The sequence below is a fragment of the Pyrus communis genome, chromosome 9 (assembly GCF_041283825.1).
Source record: "Pyrus communis isolate YQ-2024b chromosome 9, ASM4128382v1, whole genome shotgun sequence".
Lineage (NCBI taxonomy): Eukaryota > Viridiplantae > Streptophyta > Magnoliopsida > Rosales > Rosaceae > Pyrus > Pyrus communis.
This window is the reverse complement of record NC_142573.1, coordinates 7,552,598-7,568,896: the sequence shown is the minus strand read 5'-3', so window position 1 is coordinate 7,568,896 and position 16,299 is coordinate 7,552,598. Positions and strand designations below refer to the sequence as shown.

At 38.1% G+C, this 16,299-nt stretch overlaps 4 protein-coding genes across 8 annotated transcripts; 3 read left to right on the top strand and 1 right to left on the bottom strand.

Annotated features, from left to right (window-relative positions):
- Nucleotides 1–1,091: 1,091 nt before the first annotated feature.
- On the top strand, nucleotides 1,092–4,243 carry LOC137738830 (SNF1-related protein kinase regulatory subunit beta-2). Its single transcript, XM_068478303.2, has 5 exons — nucleotides 1,092–1,491; nucleotides 1,702–1,832; nucleotides 2,542–2,702; nucleotides 2,797–2,959; nucleotides 3,758–4,243. The coding sequence occupies exons 1-5, from the start codon at nucleotides 1,488–1,490 to the stop codon at nucleotides 4,088–4,090; spliced, it is 792 nt and encodes a 263-aa protein (XP_068334404.2). The 5' UTR covers nucleotides 1,092–1,487; the 3' UTR covers nucleotides 4,091–4,243.
- Nucleotides 4,244–4,382: 139 nt separating this feature from the next.
- LOC137738729 (uncharacterized) lies at nucleotides 4,383–5,345 on the bottom strand. Its single transcript, XM_088699557.1, has 3 exons — nucleotides 5,079–5,345; nucleotides 4,899–4,971; nucleotides 4,383–4,771 (listed from the first exon to the last, which is right to left on the bottom strand). The coding sequence occupies exons 1-3, from the start codon at nucleotides 5,218–5,220 to the stop codon at nucleotides 4,627–4,629; spliced, it is 360 nt and encodes a 119-aa protein (XP_088555683.1). The 5' UTR covers nucleotides 5,221–5,345; the 3' UTR covers nucleotides 4,383–4,626.
- A 1,001-nt stretch (nucleotides 5,346–6,346) lies between these two features.
- On the top strand, nucleotides 6,347–8,442 carry LOC137740159 (alpha-1,6-mannosyl-glycoprotein 2-beta-N-acetylglucosaminyltransferase-like). The gene has a single exon (XM_068479977.2). It carries the CDS (start codon nucleotides 7,028–7,030, stop codon nucleotides 8,312–8,314), a length of 1,287 nt encoding a protein of 428 aa, XP_068336078.2. The 5' UTR covers nucleotides 6,347–7,027; the 3' UTR covers nucleotides 8,315–8,442.
- A 1,741-nt stretch (nucleotides 8,443–10,183) lies between these two features.
- PHYC (phytochrome C) lies at nucleotides 10,184–16,089 on the top strand. Of its 5 annotated transcripts, XM_088699893.1 has the most exons (7): nucleotides 10,286–10,384; nucleotides 10,487–10,582; nucleotides 10,765–10,886; nucleotides 10,979–13,137; nucleotides 13,909–14,725; nucleotides 14,945–15,241; nucleotides 15,332–16,089. In XM_088699893.1, exons 4-7 carry the CDS (start codon nucleotides 11,076–11,078, stop codon nucleotides 15,540–15,542), a joined length of 3,387 nt encoding a protein of 1,128 aa, XP_088556019.1. In that variant the 5' UTR covers nucleotides 10,286–10,384; nucleotides 10,487–10,582; nucleotides 10,765–10,886; nucleotides 10,979–11,075; the 3' UTR covers nucleotides 15,543–16,089. The 5 variants fall into 5 exon arrangements, with proteins under 5 accessions (XP_068335650.2, XP_068335652.2, XP_068335651.2 ...); XM_068479549.2 differs by lacking the exon at nucleotides 10,487–10,582 and having other exon boundaries at nucleotides 10,184–10,384; XM_068479550.2 differs by lacking the exon at nucleotides 10,487–10,582 and having other exon boundaries at nucleotides 10,247–10,384; nucleotides 10,765–10,878.
- The last annotated feature ends 210 nt before the right edge of the window (nucleotides 16,090–16,299 follow it).

The window sequence follows — 16,299 nt, the reverse complement described above, 5'->3', positions numbered from 1 at the left end:
AGCATGTTGAGATGAGTCACTCCTATGTAACCTAGAAATCGGGAATCCAGCACGAATCAATGCTGGTAACAGTTCAACGATGAATTTTTATTTTTTTTTTGTTTTTAAGTGCTGATAAATAAGAGAAATTAGAATTAAATGCCTCATCTTAGACTTTTCTAGATTAAACTTTTGTTACTTTTTAATTTTTTATTAAAGTGCTTTCACTTTTGATTGACCCTATATTCCACCTATATTTTGAATTTAAGTGCTCTCTAAATTCATTTAAAATTAGTTTCTATGTCAAAAATTTCGTCAAAAATATTATATTTTTATGAAATCTCATCCATTTCTCAACTAAAGGATTCAACTATATCTACTCAAAGTGGAGATAAATTCACAGAATTTAATAACCAGATATATCTAAAGTATTTAAGAAATTTCAATATTTCTAAATTATTTGTAAATTTGTTTTATACATAAATTTTCTATAACTTTTTTCTTAACTACGGTAAGTATTGTGGTTAATGGTTATTTCTTATTCTTTATCTTCAAATTGAAATGTACTAACTACTAACATAATTTATTTTCAAATTGAAACATACCAAGCAAAATTGAAATGTATTCACACCAAGTTAAAATGTATCCTTACTGAATTGAAACGTACCCTTACCAAATTGAAATGTACACATATTTGACTTCAAAACATATATATATATATATATATATATATTTTTTATCAACAACACACCGGTGTTTGACTAATGATGATTTTATTACAACTAAAAGTGTAAAACTTAGGATACTACTATTCACACACCCAGATTTACCTTTCACATACTCATGTTAATTTTTTGTCATTTATCTTCTTCAATTTATACGACCCGACGGCAGATAATTGATAGAAGTGTGAGAAATAAAAATAAGTGCGTGAATAGCACTACTCAATTAAAAATAAAGTTATACGGCACATTAAATAGTGTGGCAATTGTTTGGAAAATAGTCTTTTTCTATAACTTAAATTGTTCCTCATTTAAAGGAAGCAGTTCAATCTAAAACTACAAATACACAAGGATGTTAAGTCAAAAGAATGAGAAGGGTGACCCCATAAGCATTAATCAAGAGTGTTATTTCAGAAGTGCCAAGCTCACGCTAAACCCTAATATCAAAATCAAACAGTTGACACACCATAGACGGCACAACACAACACAACAAGGCAAAGTTTTCTGCTTTTTTAAGACAAAACAGAGGTTCTCCACCGTTGGATCTTCCAAACTCATTGGAGAATCAAATTCACTCGTCCTTGTCCACTGTTTGCCTTTCCAACAATCAGAGCCAGGGATTTGAGAGAGAGAGAGAGAGAGAGAGAGAGAGAAGAACAGAGCATCTTGTGCTGTCCATTCCATTAGACATCAAGAAAAGAAACCTTCAGAAAAAATGCAAACTTTGCTTGAGTTTCTGTCAATTCCTGATTCGGTTTCTTGTGTGTTTGCAACCTGCTTTAAGAAATGGGTAAGTCACCAAACTCAAGTCAGTCACTTGGGTTTCTTTTCCTTTTGCTTTTTCTGTTTCTCGGTTAGTTGGTTCTTATTCCTTTTTTGCTTTTCCAAGCTGCATCAAAGAATATAGGATTTTTTTTTTCCTTTCTGATTTATGGTCTGTTCTTTCCTTTGAATTTGCATGAGTCAGATGAAAACTGAACCGGGTTTCCTTTGTTTTCAGTAATGGGGAATGCCAGTGGTAGCAGAGATGGTGGAGAAGGCCCTTCTCGAGTTAACAACTTTGAAGAGTACAGTGATGGATATTTAGAAGAATCCATGGCTCAGACTCCATCTCTTTTCTTCACTTCCCAAGTGAGTTCCCTTATGTTTTTCAAACTTTGAAGAATTTCATGTGTGCGTGCTTTTGCTTTTTTGGCATCAGAAAAGTTTGAAGAACAGTTTCTCAAATGGGAATCTCTATTTCTTGGTTGTATTTCCTCGTTGTTTCCTTTGACACTCCTCCCTTTTTTCTGTTTATCGAGTCGCACACTTGATATATTCAACCCAAAGGCTAGAAAAACTGCAAGGAGGAGTGCAGAGAAAAGAAGAGTGCAGAAATCACTAGTCTTTCTTTTACTGTATGATCTTTTGACAATTACTAGGTAGATTTTTCAAGTTGAAGAAGCAACGGACTAAGAATATTTGTCAAAAGATAACCAGTAAAAAAACACGTAGGATTTGACATTTCATTTCACCTTAATCTAGCCACTAGTTGTTTCATCAATGTCTAAATGAAATGCACTTATGGGTGTAAATTATTTCGTTATTGACTCTATTTAGGATAAGTTGGAATTTACTCACCTGTGATATCTGGTTCAAGAAAACGTCTCCTTCTGCTAAAGTTAAATATCTCTATTTTTTTTCCAAATAGAAAAATAATTGCAAGTGAATTTGTTCCATTTCAGATACTTGTCTTTCCACTAGTATTTACTGTGTTGTATAAAGGCAAAAAAAGTTTTCCCTGCATAAAACGCACATGAACACAGGGATGGAGCTCTCTAAATTTTATCTGCATTTGCAGTATCCTGGGGAACCTTTACCAAGACCTGCCGAGGCATTACCGCAACATACAGTATTTAATCGTAATGTACACGATGAGAAATTGATGCGGGCGAAGATCTCATGGAATCACGGTGGCAGGCAAGTTGCTATCACAGGATCATGGGACAATTGGGAGACCAGGTACTAAATTGTATAGCAGTTCCATCCTTAAATTTCCAAACTTTGTTTTCTGTTTTTAGCATCATCATGCATAACTTTTATCTCCTTATATCAGGGAGCTCTTGCAGAGTATAGGCAATGATTTCTTTATCATAAAGTTGCTTCCATCAGGTCTCTACCAATACCGATTCATTGTTGACGGGTGTTTGATGTGTGCTCCAGACTTGCCGTGGGTTTACGATAATTCTGGGAGTGCGTATAATATCTTGGACTTGCAGGTAATGTTATGACTTGTAATGTGAATGGTTTCTGGTCTACAAATGATAAAACTGTTATGTCCTTGTACTAGGCCTCTTGCTCACCGCCCTTGTTTTCGTTACCTGTACAGTTTTACCTTTCGCTTAGGATAAATTCCAAAGTTTTTAGGGATGAAGTCTTAGTTTATTTGAGTGGAGATCAGCAGTCTTAGGAGCAAAGGAACAGCTTTTTTATCATTTTACAATTTCGTACCAGTGAGAACTACACCGTAAACTATAAAACATTGTACTCGTTCAGACCATTCAATTCACCTTAACTCGCTCTCTCTTGCACTGAACACCTAACGCAAGATTACCTACTCTGATTCTCAGCATTTTAGTGGTCAAAACTTCTACTCTACTAGAAGGCAAAATGAATCTTCTGTATAACCGTGTTGGGATTTCTACTTGCTTTTACTTGCACCACAGGATGACCTTATGAATATTCACCGAACCCCTTATGATCCTACCCTATATTTGAACCCCAAATTTACCAAAAGAGAATATGCACATAATTTCCCGATCGTATGTGGCACGTCCATTTTCTTAGGACTTGTCAGTCCATTGTCAATCCGCCTTGCTGATAACATTTCTTCTGCACTTATCAGATGAAATTTAATTTTTTTTTCCTACCTTTGCACTCTCTAGGAGTATCACTTTACTTACTTCATTCTATTATAGATCAGTTGGATTATAGAAATTGAGGAAGTCTTCATAAGTGCTTTTTTCTAAAGCTCTTTTCATGGCTAAGTGATTTCACTCCTAAAATGCTCTACACAGGAATGTATTTCAGAATTGCCTCAGCATCTGGAAAAGTTCGAACCTCCTCCATCTCCACCTTCAAGCTACGACAACAGACTCTTAAGCGAAGATGATTTCAGTAAACCTCCGCTGGAAGTACCCCCACAACTACAAGAATCATTTCTAAACAAGCCATCATCCTCCAACAACGGTGACCAGTCATTACCAATGCCTCATCCTTCACAATTGAACCATTTGCACATACAGAACCAAATTGGCGGCAAGTTTTTTGCACTCAGCGCTACACGTAGGTTTCATACAAAGTTTGTCACAACGGTGTTATACAAGCCACTGAGAAGAACAAATCAGTAATTTTTTGTATCTTTATTTTGTGAGGAGAAAATATTTCATAGATGTAATATTGTTTAGAAGATTGCTGTGACTTACTAGGGTTGAGAAACAGTTCATGTAACCCATGAAATTTGGACGGTTTGCCAAAATGTAATGGAAGTGTTCGTTTTGTATTATGATGTGCAACTTTTAACAATTTATGCATAATCGCGACTCGATGTTTAGTTTCTATATCCTTCAACTGGACCGCGAGTCGCTGCCAAATATATATCAAAAACTGCAAGTGTATTTCCCATTTACGAGCCAAGAACAGTAACAAAAGTACTCAACTGAGTCTATGATTAATATATATGAGAAACTCATAACATATACCAAACAAATTGGTGAAAAAGGCCGGTGCTTGTAGAATTTAATGATACGTACCATGGAAGTGGAATCCTGAAAAAAAAAAAAAAAAAAAAAAACCTATGCATGCAAAACATTTGAGAACTCAAATGGTTTAAAAACTCGTGTTGCTGATTGCTGCTTCTCAGGCTGCAGTTGATCGCAATCGTTTATCACCGAACTGGTACCTTAATCCAGCCATTAGCAAAACCAATGGCCAAGATTACAAAAGGGGTTGACATGCCAAATATGATGATATATGGAAGGGGGGTCATCATGGGATTTTCACCTTCCCTTTCTCCTGCTGTTTGCCAGTACCTACAAAATTGCATACAGTCAATTCCTCTTAGTTTTCTTTATTTAAGCGATATTGGGAGATGGGAGATTTGAACTCGGAGCCTCGGGTGCAAGGTGAATGTTAACTGATGAAGAGTGGAAAACTTACTGCTCTGGTTCTTGTTCTCTAGTTATGAACTTTTTCTTCCCTGATCCCTTATTGACTTCTCCATCTCCACCACCTAACACCATTGAGAGAAACTTCAAAACTTTATGAAGTTGGATAATTTACATTTAAATGTAAGTAAAATAAATGTGAGAGAGAGAGAGAGAGAGAGTATTTTCTTACCTAAATCTGCATGAATCTTGAAACTGTGCGGCCTCCTCTTGTGTGAAATGGAAGTGAAAGAAGAAGGATATAGTGGCGGCAACGGGGTCGAGGGGGATAGAAATGTGGCGGTCGGAAAAAAGAGGGCTAGCTTGACAGCCATTTTTGTGAGAGGTGTGAGCTCTGTGTTGGCCGTCTCTTGAGCATCACAAATATATGTGAGTGGTTTTGGATATGGGGTGTGGTGTGGTCACAGTGGAGACAGATGCTCAGTTGTGCATACTAACCTTATCTAACCCCCCCCCCCCCCCAACCCCACCTCCAATCCATATATATATTTACATGACCAACGTGCCCCATGACCCAAGTCTCAACTTCAAGTGACCCATTTACACACAATAATTTCTCCTCACGAAGACTCGTTTGACACTACTTATATAGAAAGCATTGCTCATTAGCACATTAATTAGAACTGTTTTTTTTTTAATTAAAAACATGTTGAAATCTTTATTACAAATGCAAGTGCTACATGAAAAAGCACTTTGAAGTATTTCCCAAATACTCGTTTGTCATGTGTTTATCTAAAAATGTTTTTATGATCTTAAAGTACTTTTAAGTTTTTTCTGCCAATTATAATCAAAAGCGTTTTAAACCTTCTACAATACACAAACAATCGCTAAAAGTAGTTCAAATAACCATGAATTGCAATCATGTATATGCATGTATGAAGATACAGTTGGAAACTTTGAACTCCAATAACCATAAAATTGCACTCGTTTGAATACATGTATGAAAGTAAACTTGGTGCTTTAGTGAGGTAACTTGTTTTTTCTTTATTTCTTTCAGAAAATTAGAGCAATAGTTTATGATCTTCCACACAATTGTATTCAACTTACTAAGGGTTCGTTTGAAAATACTTTTAAAAAGACTGAAAACGCTTTTAGATAAAATGTTTTTAGGTTCCAAAAGAACTCGAAGTGTTTCATATGTGCTTCTTTTACGAAACATTTTAAGTGTTTTCAAAATTCACTTGCATTTTTGCTAAGGATTGATTTCAAAATTATTTTCACTACAGCTTTCAGTGATTTTAAAAGCATTTCTAAATAAATTCTGGTACTAACATTTAACCCAAAAAGAGAAAAAAAATACCTAACCAATTCTACCAAGTTGACACAGCCATGGCCTAACAATTGCACACATAGTTAGTACTCATTAGTCATAAATTTGACTGGACCAAACCGAAAACCCAATTGCAATATAGGTTCCATACCCATTTACGAAATTGTTGCGCATTTTGCAGTCAAAGCAGTCCCTTGAAGTTTCCGGCTTTTGGTTGCGACCCGGCATCTCCCTACCCAATAAAACCATACAGACCAGTTCTCAACTTTTCAAAGCCAAATGTCTTCCTTTAATTATTTGGAAATTTCCTTTCCGGTCCCCTCTCCTCCCCTTCTGTTTCTTCAAGTCGTCAGTCAACTGACAAATCAAAGCCGTCGATACCATAGACGTTTCAACCTCTGAAATCAATCTTGCTGCTCAAAGATTCCAATTTTCGGATGTGGGTTTCGTGATTTGATTCTTGCTGTCCAAGTTTTGATTTGTTCTACCAAATTTTAGTTGCAGCAGAAGGAATCTCGGAGGTGCAGGAACTGGAAGTCGGATTTCACTCGCATGGCTGCAATTAGATCAAGTTTTGGCTGATTTGATCTGAGCACGCACAGATTGTTTTCGAGATTTTTGACTCCTACCCTTTCGCTTGTTCCTTCTGTTCTCAAATGGGTTGGTGTTGTTTTGAAGTTTAAAGACTTGGTTGTTCTTGTTTGTGAGAATTAAAGACTTAGTTCTTTAGCTGCAAGTATTTGGCTTTCCCCTTTTTTGCATATCTGGTTTCTGAAGTCTGTGAAGATATGAATATTGTGTCTGTAACTGTTATGTGAACTGTGTTTGTTGCCATATCTGGTGTTGATTCTATGGCTATTATCAAGAAACAGCGTCTCAAGGACAAAGCGGCTTTTCGCCGTATCTTGCCATTGGTTTCGATTACATTGTTAGGGCTTTTCCTGCTGATGTTCCTCCTGAGATTTAATTCGAGTTCAAATTTTGTCACACCGCCTCCGGATGATTTTGATGAAGTATCATCAATAAGGAGTGGTAGTCGTTCACATGTTCGACAAATACTTAGCCTCCCTAAGCAGACTGAATTGTCAGTTCAGTTGGAAAAGAGAAATCAGATGCCCCCTAGGAACTTAGATCTCTATCCAAGTCTAGCCAAGGATCATATAACTATAGTTCTTTATGTGCACAACCGGCCGCAGTATCTCAAAGTAGCTGTTGATAGTCTGTCTCGGGTTGTAGGTATAAATGAAACTTTACTAATAGTTAGTCATGATGGATTCTTTGAAGAAATGAACAAGGTTGTGGAAGGGATCAGATATTGCCAGGTGAAACAGATATTTGCTCCTTACTCGCCCCACGTCTTTCCCAATAGTTTTCCAGGGGTATCATCTACAGACTGCAAGGGAAAGGATGATGCGAAAGTGAAACACTGTAAGGGGACTCCTGATCAGTATGGAAACCACCGATCTCCAAAGATCGTGTCATTAAAGCATCATTGGTGGTGGATGATGAACACAGTGTGGGATGGATTGAAGGAGACCAAGAATCACAATGGTCATATTCTTTTCATAGAGGAGGACCATTATATTTATCCCAATGCATATCGTAATTTGCAGATACTCACGGAATTGAAGCCTCATAAATGCCCGCATTGCTATGCTGCAAACTTAGCACCGTGTAATGTGAATGCAAAAGGAGAAGGTTGGGATAGTTTGATTGCAGAGAGAATGGGAAATGTGGGATATACATTTAACCGGACTGTTTGGAGGAAAATTCACAAGAAGTCTTCAGAATTTTGTTTCTTTGATGAATACAATTGGGATATAACAATGTGGGCAACGGTCTATCCCTCATTTGGTAATCCGGTTTTCACATTACGAGGGCCTCGGACTAGTGCAGTACACTTTGGTAAGTGTGGTTTGCACCAGGGACAGGGGGAGGCAAAAGCATGTGTTGACAGCGGCATGGTGAACTTTGACGTGGAGGAGATAGATAGGGTTGCAAACATCAACTCGGACTGGGAAGTGCAAGTCTTTGAGAATCAGCCAGGGTACAAAGCCGGGTTCAAGGGTTGGGGAGGTTGGGGGGACAAGAGAGACCACCAATTATGCTTGAGTTTTGCTCAGATGTATCATTCATAGATAGACATTACTTCTTCACCGTCGTTTTTAACCATCTGTTGTAACTGGCAAGATCTGGATTTCGTTTTTGTTGAGTGATAGCCAATGAAATAAATAGCTGTGAGATGTTTTGTATTGCTCGATAAAAATCACAAGTTTCACCTTCTTTTCTTCCACTCTCTGCTAGGCTTATTACTTTAAGGCATCTCACAAGGGAAGTATGGGTTCACAAACATGTAATTATCTGGTAGTGTGGTTGAGATTGTGTGGCGGTGAGTATTCTCAAACCAACGACGCGAGAAACACTTGGGTGTCATCGGAGATATATCTCCATGTTTCTACGGCGCTCATGACTTGGCGAGTGCTATAAAAACAAGAGAACAAGTCATGTTGCAAATAGGGGTTTGACAAAGCAAAGATTTGTATCGTCGATTGAAAGAATGCTATGCTACGATTGTGTTAAATGCTTTATCAAGGGAACTAATTTATGCTCGCCCGTTTTGCCCTTCTGCACATCTTGTCCCGGTAGGAAAATTCACTTCCCTTTATTTAATATAAGGTTTAAGACACAAGCATTAGATCAACGTATTTGTACACTTTAATGAGTGGGAAACAAATAAAATCACTATTCTAAAAATCTCCGCCTAGTATTTCGATTAATGCCTAGGCATTTGAAAATTAAGAAATGGTGCTAAGGTGCCCGCTTAGACCGCCTAGGCACCTGCCTAGCCTGCCCAGACCCGCCTATGTTGCAATTCACTTGGACAAAAAATAGATAAGTTTCATTTTGCATTTTATTTTTTTCAATACATTGTAAGGGACTTGCTGAATACTTAAATAAATACACATTATATGCATGTTCCCCATGTTTTCATTATGTTCAAATACTTCTTAATATATATGTCATTATATTTTACAATTTATAATAAAATTATATATATTTTAAGTATAAACAGACATTTATTTACACGAAATATAATAGATTTACTTAAATCTGCATAGTCCACCTAGGCGCTCGTCTAGACCCCACCTAGCCGCCTAGATGTTAGGTCTCAGCCCACCATCCAACTAATGCGTAACGTCTTTTAGATACTTAAATAAAATTGATATAAGAAGGAATAAGCAACAACACTAATTGTTTTTGGCCCTTCCAAAGGGGATTTGACTTCAAGATTCTTCCTTCCTCATTAGTTGACACGTGTCAAAACCTTGTTCAATTGCCGTGCATTTGGGGCACTTTTGCAAATTTGTAGCAAATTTCTACTTGGTTTCCTGAGGGAAGGACTAGTGACCACAATTGTTGGAGTCCCCACAATCACATGTTTCACTTCACATGGATTTGTGAGATTTTCTCCTTTTTTTCCCTTAAGTTTGAAATTTCGTTTTGATAAATGATAATGTTAATGGATTAAATTGTAATGTGAGAAAAAACTAAAATCGAATCCACACCTGATTGCATAAATTTGCTCTTTATATGACATATATGTTAACCCTCACACGTAAAATAATTAATCCCCTTAACATTACCGCTCAATAAAATTAGCTTTAATACAAATAAGTAATAAGTTTTCAGGAGCGGAAGTTCTTTATGCTGCTTTCCACTTGCAACAAGCATAGAAAAACAAATCCAAAAAATCAAAAGATGCAATGATGGCTTGGCGCAGAGACTGTCGCCAACTGCTAATTCGGCCCCATATCTCCATTATTTGCTAATTTGTATTGTAATCATGATTAACACAAAAACCAAATCCCACTAAACGCACAACAACACAGCTTACTTAAAAGTTAATCACTTATTAAGCCGTAAAACCCAAGTCAAGTGTCCACTTTCGCAGTCAAAAAGTCCACCAGTTACTATTTTACCTAATCCCAAGTAACAAGCAAAACTACAAGGAGGAGGAGAAGATAAACAGTAAAGAAAATCACCAAATATTACCAAAAAAATCTAGTGGGAGTTAAAAGCACAAAAGCTGGAATCTTTTTGCTTATTTAATTTCTTTGTGAATCTCTCTCTCAAGGGTGAGACCGGGGCCGCAGAACCCATGTCCGTTTTCACGTGGCTGTCTGATCCGTGCACTGTAAATTTTGATGGTCAGTGACACTCCATCCCTCCTCTCCCACTGTTTCATCTATCTATATATATATATATATGCATATAAATGTTTTGGTTTGATGTGTTATCTTGTTTTGTAGTTTATTTATTGAATTCTGTGTGGTATTAAATTATCTTGGTTTGGGGATTTGAAGTTTGTGGGGGAGAGAGAGGAATTTCAACTAGTGACTGTAAAGGTACAATTTTTTTTCAGTTTTTAAACTTTTTGAAGAAGCTAGAACAATTTGAAGCTGTAAAATTAATCTGGGTTCTGGTTTTTTAGTTTGTATGGAGGTTTTGTGAAGTGTATGCTAGCAACCCACTTTGGAGATGCTCTAGGGATCATGAGGATTGTGAATTATTGACCTTTTCTGTGTAGATTGTCTTGGAGTTGCGGGAATTGGAAAAGTTTGATTGCTTTTTTGACATTGAAATGGTGGTGGGTTTCTCTCCTTTCCACTTTCGTGAAGGTTTTCGGGTCCGGGAGAGTCAAGTGAGTAGGTAATTTGGCTGTGGTTTTGGATTTTGTTTTCGGGGGTTTTGGTAACTTCTTGATTGTTTTTGGGAGCTCATAGTTTGTTATTTCAATGCAGGGGTTGTTGAATTTTGGTTATGTGGTATTGAATTACTTGATTTTCGCGGCTGGGGTTGATTGAAATTAGCTCTACTTGGGGAAGAAATAAAGAACAAATGGAGGGTGGAGAGATGTCGTCGGCGTCTTTGAACAAGATGAATAGTTCTAGAAGCAGCTCAAGTCAATCAAAAACTGGGGTTCGTTTATTTTCGCAGACGCCCATTGATGCGAAGCTTGACATAGACTTTCGAGAATCTGAACAGTTTTTTGATTACACTGCGTCAGTTGACTGCAATATCTCATGTTCCACTAGCAATGTCCCCTCCAGCACTGTATCTGCTTATCTCCGAAACATGCAGCGAGGAAGCCTTATTCAACCATTTGGTTGCTTGATTGCTGTTGATGAGAAAAACTTCACTGTTCTTGCCTATAGTGAAAATGCCGCAGAAATGTTGGACTTGGCCCCTCATGCTGTTCCAAATATCGAGCAGCAAGAAGCTTTGACTTTTGGAGCGGATGTCCAGACACTCTTTCAGTCGTCAGGTGCTGCTGCGTTGCACAAAGCAGCCCATTTTGGGGAAGTTAATCTTCTCAATCCCATATTGGTGCATTCTAAGACCTCCGGTAAGCCCTTTTATGCAATTCTACATCGAGTTGATGTTGGTTTAGTAATAGATTTGGAACCAGTAAATCCAGCTGATGTTCCAGTGACTGCTGCGGGAGCATTGAAATCTTATAAGCTTGCAGCCAAAGCCATCTCAAAATTGCAGTCCTTGCCAAGTGGGGATATATCATTGTTATGTGATGTTATAGTTAAGGAAGTTAGTGATTTGACGGGTTATGATCGCATAATGGTGTATAAATTTCATGAAGATGAACACGGGGAAGTTATCGCTGAGTGCCATCGACCTGACCTGGAACCTTATCTGGGTTTTCATTTCCCAGCCACGGATATACCTCATGCTTCTAGATTCTTATTTATGAGGAACAAGGTTAGGATGATATGTGATTGTTTAGCCCCTCCAGTTAAAGTAATCCAGGACAAGAAATTAGCTCAACCATTGAGTCTTTGTGGATCAACATTGAGATCTCCTCATGGTTGCCATGCACAGTATATGAAAAGTATGTCTTCCATTGCATCTCTTGTGATGTCTGTTACAATCAACGACGATTCTGATGAGATGGACAGTGATCAGCGGAAGGGAAGAAGAAAATTATGGGGCTTATTGGTTTGCCATCACACAAGCCCTAGATTTGTTCCTTTCCCCTTAAGATATGCCTGTGAGTTCTTGATACAAGTTTTTGGTGTACAGATCAGCAAAGAAGTGGAGCTGGCTGCTCAGTCGAGGGAGAAACATATATTAAAAATACAGACTCTGCTCTGTGACATGCTTATGAGGGATTCCCCTGTAGGGATTGTTACTCAATCGCCTAATGTGATGGACCTTGTTAAGTGTGATGGAGCTGCATTATATTACAGGAAGAAATTATGGTTGCTTGGGGTTACCCCGACAGAGGCACAAATTGAGGATATTGCTGAATGGCTTCTCAAGTACCATAGTGGGAGCACAGGCTTAACTACTGATAGCCTTATGGAGGCTGGTTATCTAGGTGCTTCAGCCCTTGGCGATGAAGTTTGCGGAATGGCTGCTATTAAGATTACCTCAAAGGATTTCCTTTTTTGGTTTCGGTCCCACACCGCAAAGGAAATCAAATGGTGTGGAGCAAAACATGATCCTGATGACAAGGACGATGGAAGAAAAATGCATCCAAGGTCATCATTCAAGGCTTTCCTGGAGGTGGTTAAGCGACGAAGCGTGCCTTGGGAAGATATTGAAATGGATGTCATCCATTCTTTACAGCTAATACTGAGAGGATCATTACCAGACGAGCCTGTGGATGATTCCAAAGTGATTGTGAAGGCTCCATCAGTTGATGATAGGATACAGAGAGTGGATGAACTTCGCATTGTCACAAATGAAATGGTTCGACTTATTGAGACAGCTGTAGTTCCCATTTTTGCTGTTGACGCGTCCGGTACTATAAATGGGTGGAATACAAAAGCATCTGAGCTAACAGGATTAGCTGTTGAGCAAGCTATTGGTATGCCGTTAGTTGATATTGTTGGAGATGATTCAATTGAAGTGGTGAAGGACATGCTCTCATTCGCATTGCAAGGTGACCCTATTATTCATCCCTTGACAATTTAAGGATACTAGATTAACCTATATAAAAGATTTTAAAATCATCACAAACCTCCCTTTTTTCTTTTCTATTGCATTTTCTGGATTATTATATGATGATTCTTTCACTTTCCATATGTATATAGAAATAGAAAGAAATCCATCATCCATGTCACTCCATTCTAGGTATTTTAGTTTGTAAATAGAAAAATTGACAGCTGCGGACTGATTTGCTGTTTCTCTAGATGATACGTAGACCAGAATAGGTGACTCGGAGATGCTCATAAATCAGAATAGTCATTGGATGTTGCTTTACCTGAAGCGTCTTTGGTGAAAAATTGAACATATTGTCAAATGGATAACGGTGAATGGTTGTATAATTAGTGATATGGTGTTCTAATTGGTAAGAGCTTTTTTTTTTTTTTTTTTTTTTTCTCTCTCTGGGATGTCCCCTTTTGTATTCCTTCAAGCTTCTGACTTCGTGAATTTTCACAAAAGTTGAACCGGATGATTCCCTTGTTGTGTTTTCTGCATGGGTTGCTCCCTGACCCACACCACTCTTTACATTAATACCCTTTGTAACTAGTAATTTGGTTTCACTCTTTACATAACCAATGCATACGAAGTTTATAAAATAAAGACGGATATGTAATAACTTAGTAGTGTGCTTTTCTATTACCTTATATACATTTTCCCTCATACACTTCTTGGGTTCCTTCTCCTTTGTCTAATCTGCAATTTGTCTGACGTGATTGTAAAATGGCAGGTGTGGAGAAGAAAAATGTTGAAATCAAACTGAAAACATTTGGCCATCAAGAAAGTAACAGTTTTGTAATCTTGGTGGTCAATTCATGTTGTAGCCGAGATATAAAGGAAGATGTAGTTGGGGTTTGCTTTGTAAGCCAAGATCTTACCAAAGAAAAACTGGGTATGGACAAGTATACCCGTTTGCTAGGTGATTATGTTGGGATTGTTCGGAGCCCATCTGCACTGATTCCTCCTATATTTATGACTGATGAGAATTTTCGTTGCTTGGAGTGGAATGACGCTATGCAAAAATTGTCTGGCTTGAGAAGGGAAGAAGCGGTTGATCGGATGCTCATTGGGGAAGTTTTCACTGTGAAAAATTTTGGTTGTCGTGTTAAAGGTCATGACACATTAACCAAGCTTAGCATTCTACTAAATGGGGTAATAACAGGCGAGAATGTTAGTAAATTGCATTTTGGGTTTTACGATCAGCAGGGTAATTATGTTGAAGCATTACTTTCTGCCAACAAACGAATTGATGCATTGGGAAAGATAACTGGGGTTTTGTTCTTTTTACATGTGGCTAGTCCAGAGCTTATGTATGCTATGCAGATGCAGAGAGCATCAGAGCAGGCTGCAGCTGATAGTATTAAGAAACTGGCGTACGTTCGTCAAGAAATCAAAAAGCCTCTAAGTGGGATTATGCTTATGCATAATCTGATGGGGTCTTCTGATTTAAATGAAGAGCAGAAGCAGTTACTTAGGAAGAGAAGATTGTGTCAGGACCAATTGGCCAAGATTGTTGATGACACTGATCTCGAAAGTATCGAGGAATGGTATGTTGTTTTTTTTGTTTTTTTGTTTTTTTCATTTTTCCAAATCAAGTTGTGACCCAATCAGTTTTCTTCCTTCAATATCACATTTAGATTGTAGCGCCTACTTTTATGTTTTGGACTGGCAATAAAAGAAACTTCGTAACTTGTTTTCATATTGATCCTGATTCAAGAAGAAGAATAATCCCTTATTGTTTGCACTAATTTCAATTCTACTTTCAGCTACATGGAATTAAATTCTAGTGAATTTAACCTTGGGGAAACTGTGGAGGTTGTCATATATCAAGCTATGGTTTTGAGTCAGGAGCGGCAAGTGAAGGTCATCCATGACTCACCAGCCGAGGTGTCATCCATGCTCTTGTATGGAGACAATTTGAGGCTACAACAAATTCTGTCTGATTTCTTGACAAACACACTCCTTTTCACCCCTGCATCCGAAGGATCGTCCATTGTGCTCAGAGTAACCCCAAAGAAGGAACGTATAGGCATGAAAATGCACATTGTTCATCTTGAGTTCTGGTAAATCTCACTTCATATTGCTCATTATGGAACCTGCCATCTGAGCCTAAATTAAGACTGCTAACTTCAGTTGTGTGGTTAACATTGCAGTCTCACTCATCCAGCACCAGGAATTCCAGACGATCTAATTCAAGAGATGTTTCACAACAGCCATCGAGTCTCAAAGGAAGGGTTAGGCCTACAAATGAGCAAGAATCTGGTGAAGATCATGAACGGCACTGTACGTTATCAGAGAGAAGCAGAGAGAGCAGCCTTTATAATACTCATAGAATTTCCGCTGGTTCACCAGATTAGCAGATAAACCTTCTGGTCTATGTATATTACACACAGAGAGGCAACACTCCCTCTTCAGTTGACTGACACTTAAACCGGCATGGCATGTCCATAACTAAACGGCTCTATCAGTCAGCGTCTGGACCAACAATTATTCAGAGGCTGGAGGATACTAATTTTTCACTGGCAAGCTCGGTAAGCTGCAATATTAATTAGAGATTTTAGAGTGAGTAATAACGTTTTTGCTTGAAGGTCGACACCAAGATTTTTGAAGCAAATACGGATCGAGTTCAGCGGAAGACTTCCTGGGATCAATCTCTTTGCTCATCTCACTTGCATCCTCATCATTCTTTATCAAAAGTTTTCGTGTTCCCGCTCTCTCTAGCCTATACACAACATCAAGTCGAGATTTGGAGGGGTGGTTTCCGATGTTTGAATAGGTCAGGTGAAGGCAGTTTGATGCTTGGAACTTATGTTAATTTAAAGTGTATATGCTAACCCTTTGTAAAAGAGAGATTCTTGCGCGCTTGATGAAATTGAACTATGCAAATGTTGTCTACGTACTTCAAATTCAACCATGCTTTTTGTTGTGGCCTGAAAGTTGGACACCATGTCGACATACTTGCACCAAGACATGAACTTCTCCCACACAATGTTCGTGTCTTTGATCGGAACCCTTTTGTCTCCGGCAGCAACGACCAGATGAAGAAGCTCGTTACTTCCACACTGGCCTGAAAAGAAGACGTCAGTCAAATCAAGAAAATCCGAAACTCGAAATCATGTTA

Excerpts from the sequence above, each read along its gene's own strand:
- LOC137738830 (XM_068478303.2), top strand. Across the intron at positions 2,703-2,796 it reads TGGGACAATTGGGAGACCAG|GGAGCTCTTGCAGAGTATAG; the intron begins GTACTAAATTGT and ends TCCTTATATCAG. Across the intron at positions 2,960-3,757 it reads ATAATATCTTGGACTTGCAG|GAATGTATTTCAGAATTGCC; the intron begins GTAATGTTATGA and ends TGCTCTACACAG.
- LOC137738729 (XM_088699557.1), bottom strand. The coding sequence starts at position 5,220 with ATGGCTGTCAAGCTAGCCCTCTTTTTTCCGACCGCCACATTTCTATCC. Across the intron at positions 4,972-5,078 it reads CAAGATTCATGCAGATTTAG|GTGGTGGAGATGGAGAAGTC; the intron begins GTAAGAAAATAC and ends CAATGGTGTTAG. Across the intron at positions 4,772-4,898 it reads AGAGAACAAGAACCAGAGCA|GTACTGGCAAACAGCAGGAG; the intron begins GTAAGTTTTCCA and ends GCAATTTTGTAG.
- LOC137740159 (XM_068479977.2), top strand. The coding sequence starts at position 7,028 with ATGGCTATTATCAAGAAACAGCGTCTCAAGGACAAAGCGGCTTTTCGC.
- PHYC (XM_068479549.2), top strand. The coding sequence starts at position 11,076 with ATGGAGGGTGGAGAGATGTCGTCGGCGTCTTTGAACAAGATGAATAGT. Across the intron at positions 14,726-14,944 it reads CTCGAAAGTATCGAGGAATG|CTACATGGAATTAAATTCTA; the intron begins GTATGTTGTTTT and ends TTCTACTTTCAG. Across the intron at positions 15,242-15,331 it reads ATTGTTCATCTTGAGTTCTG|TCTCACTCATCCAGCACCAG; the intron begins GTAAATCTCACT and ends TTAACATTGCAG.